The sequence below is a fragment of the Eulemur rufifrons genome, chromosome 19 (assembly GCF_041146395.1).
Source record: "Eulemur rufifrons isolate Redbay chromosome 19, OSU_ERuf_1, whole genome shotgun sequence".
Lineage (NCBI taxonomy): Eukaryota > Metazoa > Chordata > Mammalia > Primates > Lemuridae > Eulemur > Eulemur rufifrons.
Window position 1 is genome coordinate 96,168,587 of NC_091001.1, and position 13,854 is coordinate 96,182,440.

The 13,854-nt window shown below is 38.2% G+C and overlaps 1 protein-coding gene across 1 annotated transcript in view; it reads right to left on the bottom strand.

Moving 5' to 3' along the window:
- Window positions 1–753: 753 nt before the first annotated feature.
- RAB10 (RAB10, member RAS oncogene family) overlaps window positions 754–13,854 on the bottom strand; it is an 80,287-nt gene continuing 67,186 nt past the window's right edge. The window contains exons 4-6 of the mRNA XM_069495171.1: window positions 8,695–8,784; window positions 7,950–8,051; window positions 754–3,268 (exon numbers count right to left, since the gene is read on the bottom strand). Of these exons, the coding sequence (XP_069351272.1) occupies window positions 3,185–3,268; window positions 7,950–8,051; window positions 8,695–8,784 (276 nt within the window). The 3' untranslated portion in view covers window positions 754–3,184. The remainder of the gene's footprint in view (window positions 3,269–7,949; window positions 8,052–8,694; window positions 8,785–13,854) is intronic.

Sequence of the window (13,854 nt, forward strand, 5' to 3'; positions counted from 1 at the left end):
AACTATCTGGCTCTTCTATATGCTTAGCTGATTACTTTTTTCCTTCTAAACTAGACCATACATTTAAGGGCATGGACCATATCCTATATCCCGATCTAAAAGAGAGAATTGTAGGCCCCACCCTAGACACAGACATGTTAAGTATGATGGGGCAGGGAGGAAATTGGACAGCATTAAAAGCACTCCAGTGATTCTTAAAAGCTCTGCATGAGAAAACCTCTACATAGCATCCTCCCAGAAGAGAGAATCTTGTCAACAAGTACTTCTTTATTATCAATTATTGACTTATCAAACATCTCTTTTGCCAATACTATACATAAAGCCAAAGCCGTCGCTATGGTTCACAAAAGCAGGAAATACTATGCCTTTATTAAATAAGAGGACAGCCACTGCTGAAATGGGGCTTTGTCCTCCAGTATGGGGAGCCTAGCTTGGTCCCCTGGGGAAATTAGCCAACTTCGGTTGTAGTTGGCCTTTGGCACATACAACTACTGTTAGCTGAGGGTGACTAGGACCGTGGCATCTCCTATTTTGACACCAGGATGATTCTGCTTTAGTGTCCTAGAGATAATTCTATTTTTATGTAGTTTTTTACCAAAGATAGTTCTTGAAATTGCCTTCCCAGTTTTCCATTGTTGAGAAAGTTATTTTCCTTCTATTTTTGCTACTCTTTAATATTTAGTTTGCTATTTTGCATTGTTTTCAGAAGTAATCCTCCAACTCCATAAATAAATGAAAACCAAATCACACAGTTGGAAATCAGGTTTTGTTTTTATATGAACAGAAGTAGACCATCTAGAAATATTTCAGTTTATTTAAATTGTTAAGTAGAATATGAAACCGAATTTGTAGCTAGTACCAGAGAATGGACTTAACTGTTTGGTATTTAATGAGAACAGCTTCTACACAGGATCCCCAGAGACTTACAGAAAAGGGGCAAAGCCCTAATATTAAGCAAATAAAACTCATGTTTCAAACAGATTATACAAAAATTGATTTATACTCCATTTCCCTTTTTTTGATATTTAGAAAGTGCAGATTTAACAAAAGGTAGCCATGTCCTTTCTATGTACAATGCCGATTATAATTATGCAAACAAAACTGTCAGTCTGTTACCCAAAAATCCCAGTGTTTAGCTCTCAAACCTTAAGTCATTGAGTAAGAATTAAAGAGGGTTAAAAATAAAAAAGCTAATGCCACATTCCGGATAAAGGGAAGCAACAAATACATTAAAGTTAATCTAACAACAGTAGGTTTAATCTAAAACTTTTTGAAAAGCTTAACATCATCTCATTTTATTTTGCTGGAAAATTAGGGATTATTTGGCAATGCTGCTTTTTACTAGTAAACAATGATAAAGTCAAGTGAGGGAAAAACCTAACAACAACAACCACTGAGGCATATAAAATTGTTTTTAGGGCACTATCTGAAACTCATGGATTTTCATAGCAGATACGTCCCTATGTTGTTTATGTGAGCCAAGAGGTCATTAAAATGCTATTCACAACACAGAGAGACTTTTCAATGGAAGCTGCTGTCCTAAACTCAGCCTCTGCTAGAAATGAATCATGCTATTCACAATTATTTCAACAAAGGTATCATCTTAGGATGCTAGCAGCATAGCAAACTTAACTTACCCTATCCTAATGATAAGCAATGAAGCAAAACTAGAAAAATAAAGTGAAAAAAGGACAGGGTTAGAGAAAGCTCGAGATCTTATCTTTACATGAAACGCCTTTTGTTGTCCTTTTCCCAAATCATGGTAGTAACAAGTTTTCCAAAAGGATGTGAAGACACGACTTAAAATTAATAATATTCTAAAGTACTTCTAAATCTTAAGGTAAAGACAACTTAACACTGAAAAAGTGTTCTTCAGAGGCCAAATCTCAGTACATTTGGCAAACATGTTAATAAAATTCACTCCTCCTTCCCCAATTTTTTTTTTTTAAAAACAACCTTTATTGGGCTACCAAACTGTTAGAGGAGTTGCCAAAATGGAGACTACTCAAATTTAGGTTAAGAGATTTATTCTAGGAAAGTGAATAGGCTATATACCTAATTAGAAAGACAAACCACAACACCCTCCAAACACTAGTGCATGCAAGTTAACTCTTCCATTTCATAAACTCAATGGGTAGACAGGAAGGGAACAAAGAGAGAAGAGGAACATACAAGTAAAACAGCGAATGAAGGAATCTGGAACACAGGTTTTAGGGAGAGAGCAAATGAGGGGAAGACACCAATTAACTGACATTGGATAATAGGCAGTTAGAACTTATCTTTCAGTTTACTTAGCAAGTTAAACCAGTGCTTTATATTAAACTTGACAAACCTACTAGTTTGCCCCTTTCATTCTTAAATAACTCATACCATGAAGTGGTGCGGGAGGGAGAAGCAAATAAAGCAGCATGCAAGAAGAGGAGGAGCGAGGAAAACGTGGCCAAGGAGAAGAAATGGTGGCAGGAATAGTTTTAAATGTCAAGGCCACTTAAAATGAGACTCAGCAAACCAAAGCTATCATTTCTGCATTACCCTTTGTCCTCAGTTAACTACTTTGAAAATTACAGCCAAGCAAACCACAAACATTTGAATGGTGTATGTTTGGATGATATGTCTCCTGCACATGCTTCCACCAAAACAAAAAAGGAAAACCAAAGAAGTTCCTTTCCACATAAGGCACAGGACAAAATTAATCCATTTACATATTCAAGGCGAAAATGAGTGTTTTCCTGGCTTTTCTTTTGCTATCACATGTCTATAGATTATAGGGACTCAAGCACATTATCCATGACAGAAAATTCCACTGTTGTACAAAATAAAATTGTTAATTCTAACTTTTATTCTTATACAATTTGCAGAATAGATTTGAAATGATTGCTATAGGTTTTAATGTTGATAAGAAGAACTGGACTATAATACAACTGAAATGCAGTGGTGAGCTGAGCAAGTACATTTAGAAATGAAGTCACAGACATGATTTTTCTATACATTTTTTTGTTTGAAGAAAATTATGATAAAGTCAGCAAGCAGTCACAGATGAAAGAACAAATAAAATAGGTGGACTGGATAGTTAAGATGAGGAACAAAAATATCTGTTTAGAGTTAAAAATGGACAGAGTGGTTTATTTTGCAGCAAGAAGAGAAAACGGGGTGGTGGATGGCAACTGATGGAACAGGAGAACGCTCAGCAACATTTGCTCTTCCAGCCTGTCACGCCTCCTCCACTGCTGATATCTACATTTTCACTGTTGGGCTCTTTTACAGGGGTCTGGAACAAACACACAAGGAAAGTAACCCATGAAAAAACATTGCCATGGAAAAATCAAGATTCAACAGAAATATTCTCATAAATCTCAATTTATGCAACAAAATTCAATTACAGTCACATGAGATGGTTTTCCCCACATGCAAAGTAAAGATTTAGAAGCTCTGTTTTTGATCTTTATTTTGCTTGCTTCCTCCTAGCTGTGAAATGTTGTAGACATTTCCTGGCATCCCTTTGTAAAGCTTCTGCAACCTTCTCTGTTCTCACTCTTTTGAATAGATTTTGTTACCTCCCAGCTCTGACCTCTGTGTCCGTTTGGCACAAGGCATTACCAAGCAGGTTATATCAAACCAATGCTGCGTATGTCTAACTTTAGAGAAGTGAAGAGGTTTTAAAATTGTACCATAGTTTTTTGTTTTGTTTTGGTTTTTCAGGGTCTTGCTCTGTCACCTGGGCTAGAGTACAATGGTGTCATCATAGCTCACTGTATGCAACCTGAAACTTCTGGGCTCAAGAGATCCTTCTGCCTCAGCCTCCAGAGTAGATGGGACTACAGGCATGCACCACCATGCCTGGCTAATTTTTCAATTTTTTGTAGAGACAGTGTCTGACTCTTGCTCAGGCTGGTCTGGAACTCCTGGCCTTAAGCAATCCTACTGCCTTGGCCTCTCAAAGTGCTCAGATTATAGGTGTGAGCCATTGCACCTGGCCCAATCGTACCATGCTTTTAAAAAGGCGATCTCAACTATGATTAAGCAAAAAAGAGTGCAGTAAAATGCAAAGTTACATAATTTATGTTGAAAATGGATACAGAAAAAAACCCAAAGAATATACAACAAAATGTTAAATTACAGTAGCAACCATTAAGTGACAGGTTTGTGGGTGATTTCATTTTCCTCTTTGTATAATATAATCCTGTGTTTTCCCAACATTGAATGTCACTATTAAAATCAGAAGAATACACTATTTTTAACAGCCTGCCCCCTACTTTATATATGAAAAAAGTTTTTAAAGTGGCAAGTTACATACAGAAAAGTACACAATCTTGAGTGTACGGCTTGATGTATTTTTCAGTATATACTGTGAAACCACCAGATCAAGATACAGAACACAACACCCTCAAGAAGGCTCCCTCATGCCCCTTTCCAGTCAGGACTACTCTCTTAAAGTTAACCAATATTCTGCTTTCTATCATCAGAGTTTTTTTTTCTGTTCTTAACCTTCATATACATGGCACCACAGTAATGTATTCTTTTGCATCTGACTTCTTCATCCAGTATCAGACTGTGAGATTTATCCACGCTGTTGTGTGTAACAGGAGTTCATCATGAATGGAATTTTAAAAGCTAGGTACCTAAGAACTTACTCTCTCATGGAAACAATATAAAGTTAAGGTCTTGGGTAGTCCAAGGTGAAAAAATTAAAATATTTAAAAAACTCAAGTAGCCTACTTACCTCATACTAAGATGAAATTAAATTTCTACCTGCCCTTAAAACTTACCTGCCTACTCTCCCTGCCTGATGGGATTCTTCTCCTCCCTGTATGTGAAAGCAGCAAGTTATGTGTCAAAAAGACCTTTGTAGGGTTCCCTGTAAAAGTGACTTTGCTCCTAATACAAATCTTTGAGAAAAATGAAGGGAAAAGAGGAAGCCTAGCACCTAGCAAGAACATAATATAGTTGCACAGGAAATACTCTTTCTCTAGGAACTTCCAGGTATGGATCAGTTTTAAGACATATGGGTGCTAGTAACATTTATTTACTTAGCATCCCACTCGCACAGCCCATCTTTTTAGAATTTTAACTTGGATTCTTCAAATAGATTCTAAAAAAAAATAAAAATAAAAAATAAAAATAAAAAAGGCGGGGGGGAATCTCTTGCAGGGCAAAACATTTTAGAGCCAAAGTATTAACTAAGTTTATCAAATACAACTTTAAGCTGGCTCCTATCTAAAAATAAGAAAAGGTCAATAACCAAATAGAAAAACTTTGCAAAGGAATAAACAAAAGTTTATAGAAAACGAAATGCAAAGTGATTCTTAAGCAATCATTTTTTCATTCATTCATTCATTCATTCATTCATAGACAGGGTCTCCCTATGTTGCCAAAGGTGGTCTTCAACTCCTGGGTTCAAGTGATTCTCCCATATCAGCCTCCCAAACAGGTGGGACGGACTACAGGCACACACCTCTGCACCCAGCTCTAAATATATTTTTTAAAATGCTCAGTCTTAATCTTAAGAGTTGCAAATTAAACTACATTTTTTTAACCTGTCAGATTGGGAAAGATCTGAGTCTTATAAATCCACTCTGCTGGCCGGGGTATGAATAAACAGACATTCTCATATGCTGCTAGTGGACGTATAAATTGGTACAATCACATGACAGAATTTGGTGGCATGTATCTACACTGGAAATATACATATATGTTCCTTGACCACTTCTGGAAATTTGTCCTTCAAATATGTTTACACATGCAAAATTACTTAAATATAAGATTATGGGCCAGACACAGTGGCTCACACCTGTAATCCCAATGCTTTGGGAAGCCAAAGGTGGGAGGATCTCCTGAGGCCAGGAGTTCAAGACCAGTCTGGCAACAGAGCAAGACCCAGTCTCTACAAAAAAATAAAAAAATTAGCCGGGAGTGGTAGCGTGTGCCTGTAGTTCTAGCTTCTCAGGGGGCAGTGGCAGGAGGATCCTTTGAGCCCAGGGTTTGAGGTTACAATGAGCTATGATCACAACACTGTACTCCAGCTTGGGTGACAGAGCAAGATCTTATTTCTTAAAAAAAAAAAAAAGAAAGAAAGAAAGAAAAAAAAGGCACTACAAACACAGTTTATGAGCACATGGAGTTGAAAATAATTTAAATGTTCCTCACAGGAGACTAGTCTAATTATGATATAACCCTTCAAAGGAGTAGCACGCAATTTACTTAAAAAGTAGAATATTTCACTTATAGTAAGTGAAAAAAGGTGACAAAATCTATTTAAAAGGGGAGTGGGAGGGAATAAGAATATATATTAATATTTACTCATACCAATAACTAGGAAATGAATTACACTGGTTACCTGGGGGAGGGACGAGGAACTGGCAACAGAGGGCATTAGGGGAACAGGGTGGGAGACTTCTCTGTACTTTTTTCTCTTTTTATTTTAAATGTTTGAACCACCAGAATAAATTACCTATCCAAATAATTAAGTTAAAAATGTTTTAAATTGCTTTAATTCTAAAGTTAATTCTAATGTGCAGCAAGTTTATGTTTGATGTTTTAACTTACTACTTCACCACATCAAAGAGAGTATATGTGTGTGAAAAAAAAAATGCTACCTCATATTTGGGCCTGTTTACATGGGGAAGACTCTAGACCGAGATCTTTATTTATTGGTGTATTCATATTTTTTTTTTTTTGAGACGGAGTCTCGCTCTGTCACCTGGGCTAGCGTGCCGTGGCGTCAGCCTAGCTCACAGCCACCTCAAACTCCTGAGCTCAAGCAATCCTCTCACCTCGGCCTCCCAGAGTGCTAGAATTACAAGTGTGAGCCACTTCGCCTGGCCTGGTGTATTCATACTTTAAACCTTTAATATGACAGTAAGGAAGCTCTACTTCACTGGAGCACAAATTATATAATGACTTACATAGTACTATTCAAAAAAAAAATGCAAAAACTGGTGAGAAGATCAAAGGACACAGCATAGACAGAAAGTAAGCAGAAAGCATGGGGAAGACCAAAAAGCCCAGAAAAAGAAGGAACACAGAGACAAGTGTTTCAGTAAGTTCTGTGAAGACTCCTGTTAGTCATATCCTGGGTCTTTACCTGGACTGTGAGTACTGGAATAATGATTCATCACCGGCATATACAGAATATACACATGCCTTTTATTTGCCTTAGAAGTGACTATATGGCAGAACAGTGATTCTGGAGCAGTAACTACGTAATATAATAGATGTACTTTTTTCTCCCCTCCCACAAACTGGGCCTTGCCCTGTGTCCCAAGCTGGAGTGCAGTGGCATGATCATAGCTCACTGCAGCCAAAAACTCCTGGGCTCAAGTGATCCTCCCGGCTCAGCCTCCCAAGTAGCTGGGACTACAGGCATGAACCACCATGTTCAGCTAATTTTTAATTTTTTGTAGAGGTAAGGTCTCACTTTGTTGTCCATGCTGGTCTTAAACTCCTGGCCTCAAGCAATCCTCCCACCTTTGGCCTCCCAAAGTGCTAGGATTACAGGTGTCAGTCACCCTGCCTGGCCTAGATTCACTTCTTAAATTTTTTAAAATTATCTATGAGAATGCAATGGACCCAATAAAAGAAATGAGTCCAATTAGAAATAAACGGGAGATTTAAAAAAGAAAGAAAGAAAAGAAAGAAAAGATTCCAAGATAAAAAAAGCTAGAGCAAGATAAAAAGTTGAAGTAAAGAGTACAGAATTGGGGACTAGACAGTCTGACTGTGGGAGCTCAGGATACTAACTGTTACCACTGACTAGATCCTTCAGATTTGCAGCTGGTGTTGCTCTGCTTCCCTCAGTCCTTTCTTCACTTTGGAGGACTGGACATTGGTAATGGGTAACCTTCTAGAAACAGCAGTTCCCAAACTCAAATTTTGTATATAAATTCAGTAGTTCAGAAGAGATGAAATATTCAACTGAGATAACTCAGTAGGAAGTAAAAATAGGAACTTACCTTTCGAAGGATATCTTCAGCTAATGTGAGGAACGCCTTTTCGATGTTTATATTTGCTTTTGCACTAGTCTCAAAAAACCTAATACCATGCTCCCTTGCAATCTAAAACAGAAGCAAAATATCATCATAAAATGATCAAGTATGGGGCCAACTGAATGACTTTAACATCTTAGAGCAAATATTAATCATATTTTGGAGGCAGTGATTCCAACTAGACTATATAAAACAAATTATTTAAATAAGTCAAGCTCTTTTAAAAAAACAAACAAAAGAAAAGTAGCCAAAATAATCCGCTCTTTACCCCAAGAGTTTATTTCAGATATTCTAAATCAGATATTTCACTCTCGGGGCAAACTTAAGAGAAGCTCAATGTGGTCTAATTTCTGCTCATCACAGGCTTCTGAATCACAGTAATTGATACGCACACAGGAATCATACTAATTGATACATTTCTTTAAAGTTCTAAGTTAAAAAACTGATAATCACTGATTTATATTTCACCTCTTTGTAGGTTTAAATAAGGCTAAAAATAAAAATAAGGTCACAGATTCTGATTCTCATATACATGCTGGATATGTACTAAAACAAATTCACTCAAATGATAAACTACTGTTCCCAACAAGCATTTAAAAAATTATATGACTAGCTCACAGTGTACTCCATAACCACTACTGTAAAAATAATCAGAAGCAACATTATCTTTACAAAGAAAGGGCAGCATACACTTCCATTCAGAAATTTTTACCTGTTCTCCTTTTCCTTTGGGTACAACTCTTTTATCATCCATATCACACTTGTTTCCTAGTAACATTCTTTCCACATCTTCATTGGCATGCTAAAATGGAAGAAAATTTTACTTTTATACACTACCATGAATTATAGCTTAATATTCTTTTTTTTCAGACAGGGTTTTGCTCTGTTGCCCAGACTGGAATGCAGGAGCACAATCACAGCTCACTGCAGCTTCAAACTCCTGGGCTCTAGTGATCCTCCCACCTCAGCCTCCTGAGTGGCTGGAACTATAGGCATGTGCCACGACACCTGGCTAACTGTTCTTTTTTTTTTTTTAGTGATAGGGTCTTGCTTATGTTGTCCAGGCTGGTCTCGAACTCCTGGGCTCAAGCAATCTCCTACCCCAGCTTCCCAAAGTACTGAAATTATGGACATGAGCCACCAGGTCTGGCCTTACTATTCTTTAAAAATGAATGAGTCTCAATTTGGAGTGACATTTTGATAGCATGAAAGTTTTAAAGTAGTCACCCTAAAACCAGCCAGTGTTAAAAGCCTTTATAAATTCTTTAATTACCTAGAAAAGACACACAATTCCTAAGATATATCCATGTCAAATATTATTTCCCCATGGAGGCAGCTGTCTACTTTCTGTACATGCTCTTACCAAAAGGGAAGATACAGGCAAAAGATGTAAGGGAATCCCTTATGCATAATCTAAATCCAAGCTGGATCGTGATTTCAGATCTATAATGTGTACTACCCTTCAGAAGACTTCATTTAAAAATTTAGAGCCCTTAAAATCTTAAATAGCTACACTGCTATAGCACAAGGAGATCTATGCATTAGAATCAGTTAAAAACAAATGGTCCTATTAAAATCCCAATGACAATCTTTGCAAAAATCTAAAGATCCATCCTCAAATTCACATGGAATCTAAAGGTATCCTAAATAGCCAAAAAATCTTGGGGAAAAAAAGTACAAAGTTGGGGGATTCACACTAATTTCAGAACTTCCTGCAAAACAAAATAGTGTGGTACTGGCATAAAGATCGACATACAAACTTATGGAATAGAACAGAGAACTGAGAAATAAACCCTCCCATATAACCCTCCCATATACAGTCAAATGATTTTCGACAAGAGTGCCAAAATCAGTCAATGAGGAAAGGCACCAGGAAAACCAGATACACACATGGGAAGAATGAAGTTGGAACCTTATTTTACACCATATACAAAAATTAACTCAAAATGTACCAAAGACCTAAACCTAAGAAGACCTAAAACTATAAAATTCTTAGAAGAAAATGGGAAAAGCTTCAGGACACTGGATTTAGCAATAATTTCTTGGATATGGTATCAAAAGCATAGACAATACAGTGAAAAGTAGATAAATTACACTTCATCAAAATTAAAAACTAATGTGCAACAAAGGATGCTATCAAGAGAATGAAAAAAGAACAAAAAGAGAACATACTTTCAAATCATATATATAAGGGATTAAGATCCAGAATCTATAACTTTTGACTCCCCAAACCTTAACTAATAGCCTGCCGTTGACTGGAAGTCTTACCGATAACATAAACAGTCCAGTAACAGATATTTTGTACGTTGTATTATATACTACATGCTTATAATAAAGTAAGCTAGAGAAAAGAAAATGTTATTCAAAAAATCATAAGGGAAAATATGTTTACTATTCATTAAGTGGAAAAGGATCATGTTACAGGTCCTCATCCTCATTGCCTTCACGTTGAGAGGAGGGGGTTGGTCTTGCTGTCTCAGGGGTGGCAGAGGTAGAGGAGGTGAAAGGGGAGGCAGAAGAGACAGGGATGCTTGATGTATATTTATATAAATATATCATAATTTCTGTCTTTCCTGCTTTTTCATTTCTTTTTTTTTTCTTTTTTTGTTTTTTTAAGAGACAGGGTCTCACTCTGTTGCCCAGGCTTTAGTGCCACAGTGCATCATAGCCCACTGTAACCTTGAACTTCAAGGCTCAAGCGATCCTCCCACCTCAGTCTCCCCGTGTACCACCACACCCAGCTAAATTTTTTAATTTTTTGTAGAGACAGGGTCTCACTATGTTGCCCAGTCTGGTCTTGAACTCCTGGGCTCAAGCAATTCTGCCTTGACCTCCCAAAGTGCTGGGATTGCAGGTGTGAACTACTGCACCCAGCCACTTTTTTTCCCCTCTAAATATGTTTCTATACAGTACCAATCCTTCTGTCACCATTTGCTTTAGTCTCAGTGCCCATATCACAGAACGGTCCATGTTGTAAAAGAACTCAAGAGCAGTCTTGAATAATCAGAACACTTCTGCTAGATTGTCTAATGTCAACATGTTTCCTGGTACTGCTGCTTCTTCAATGTCTGGTACTGGTTTGCGAGCACTCATCTCCATCAAGTCGTCTTCTGTTAATTCCTCTGGTGTGCTGTCTATTAGCCTTTGCCATATCCACAATCTCTTTCATAATTTCCTTGACTGGCTCTGCCTTAAATCCTGTGAAGTCATGTACAACATCTGGACACAGTTTTCTCTAGCAGGAACGTAATGTTTTGGGATTGATGGCTTTCATGGCTTTTTCTATAACAATGACATCTTCAGTGGTGTAATGCTTCCAGGCTTTCATGATGTTCACTATGTTGGGGTTCTCTTTCACAGCATTGACAATCCTCTCCATGGAGGACTGTGTTTTAATGAGCCTTAAAGGTCCTCATGACTCCCTGTATCTAGATGCTGAATTAGGGATGTTGTGTTTGGGGGCAAGTAGACAACTTTGATGCCTTCAGTGTTGAACTCATGGGGTTCTGGGTGGCCAGGGGCATTGACCAACATCAAATGAACTTTAAAAGGCAGTCGGGGCCCAGTGTGGTGACTCACACCTGTAATCCTAGCAACCCTGGGAGGCCGAGGCAGGTGGATCATTTGAGCTCAGGAGTTCGAGACCAGCCTGAGCAAGAGTGAGACCTCGTCTCTATTAAAAAACAGAAAGAAATTAGCTGGACAACTAAAAATATATATAAAAAAAATTAGCTGGGCATGGTGGCGCATGCCTGTTGTCCCAGCTACTTGGGAGGCTGAGGCAGAAGGATTGCTTAAGCCCAAGAGTTTGAGATTGCTGTGAGCTAGGTCAATGCCACGGTATCTCACTCTAGACACCACGACAGAGTGAGCCTCTGTCTCAAAAAAAAAAAAAAAAAAAAAATATGCAGTCGGTTACTAGCAAGGTACTTCTTGACTTCAGGGACAATGCATTGGTGGAGGCAATACAGAAATGGGTTCTTGTTCTCCAGGTCTCCTTGGCTTAACAACAAAAGACCAGCAGCTGGCATTTATCTCTTCCCTTCAAGAGGGCAGTCCAGACCATAAATCCAACTGCATTTGCACAAAACAGCAGAGTTAACCTATCCCTCCCTGTCTTAAACCCTGGTGCTTGCCTTTCTTCCTTACTAATTAAAGTCCTTGTGGCACGTTTTTCCCCTAAAATAGGGTACTATCGTCTACATTAAAAACCTGCTCAGACAAGGCCAGGCACAGTGGCTCAAGTCTGTACTCCCAGCACTTTGGGAGGCCAAGGAGGGAGGATTGCTTGAGGTCAGGAGCCCAAGATCACCCTGAGCAAAAGCGAGACCCTGTCTCTACAAAAAATAGAAAAATTAGCCAGGCACAGTAGAACACACTTGTAGTCCCAGCTACTCAGACAGCTTGGGCAAGAGGACTGTTTGAGCCCAGGAGTTTGAGGTTTCAGTGATCTATGATGATGCCACTGCACTCTAGCCAGAGTGACAGAGCCATATCCTGTCTCCCCAGTTCCAAAAAAAAATCTGTTCAGACAGCTATCTTTTTTCCTCAATGATTTTCCTAATGGCACCTGAGAACTCATCTCCTGCCTCTTGGTTGGCAGATGCTACTTCTCCTGTTATCTTGACATTTTTAAGGCCAAACCTCTAAAATTATCAAACCACCCTTTAAAAATTAAAAAAATTTTTTACTTCTTTGCCTTTCTCCACATTTCTAACAAACCATCCTTTGCTGGCATTAAATCTTCCAGCTTTATATCATTCACCTTCCCTTTGCTTTAGTTGTCATACAATGACTTTGCTTTTTCTCAAATGTTATAGTCTATAGGTATGCCTTTCTTTTAGCAAACCTGTACCCATATATAATGAAAGCTGCATTTTCAACAAGAGATAGAATAGTATTTTCTATTCTAGAAAAAGTACAAGGTTTTCACACCTGCTAGTGTACCTGCAGCGATGGCTTCCCAAATTTTCTTTCCTTTTTTTGAAATGGTCCTTGTGTTGGACTCATTTACCTTGAAATAATGGGCAACTGCAGCTGCAGACCTCACTCTATGGTACATCTCAACTTTTTCTTGTCATGTTATTACTTTTCTCTGCTTCTTGGGAGCACTTCCAGCATCACTAATGGCACTTCATATGGGTCCCACCGTTATACAAAGATTATGGTATTGCACTCAACATGATGAAAATTCATTTTTTACCGCAATAAGCAATTTACTGGAGATGAACTGCTCATGTATCACAAGGCATCTTAAGTGGATACTTGTAACACTGGAGCTCACTGCAATAGCAACAGGAGGTAGCCACAAAATTACCACAGTAGTACATTGTTTTTGTTGGTTTTTGAGACAGTCTGGCTCTGTTGCCCTCGGTAGAGTGCAGTAAAGTCACAATAACTCACTGCAACCTCAAACTCCTGGGCTCAAGAAACCCTCCTGCCTCAGCCTCCCGAGTAGCTGGGACTACAGCTGCCTGCCACGATCCCCGGCTAACTGTTCTATTTTTAGTGGAGACAGGGTCTCGCTCTTGCTCATGCTGGTCTTGAACTCCTGAGCTCAAGCGATCCTCCTGCCTTAGCCTCCCAGAGTGCTAGGATTACAGGCATGAGCCACCAAGTCCGGCCAATATGTATCAATTTTATGAAGTTATGATTTAATACTTCATCTTTGCATTTCTCCTAGACTTCAAATGGCACCATGTATATACAGGCTAAAAGTGTATGAGTTTTGAAAAAATTTACATTTTTTTACAATAGATTTGTATATATTTTATGGTAGTAAAAGATCAAACAGATTAGTTTCTACATATACTTTATGCATTCATAAGATAGCTAACATTTTGTTATTTTTGGCCATATTTCTAGGCTTTGT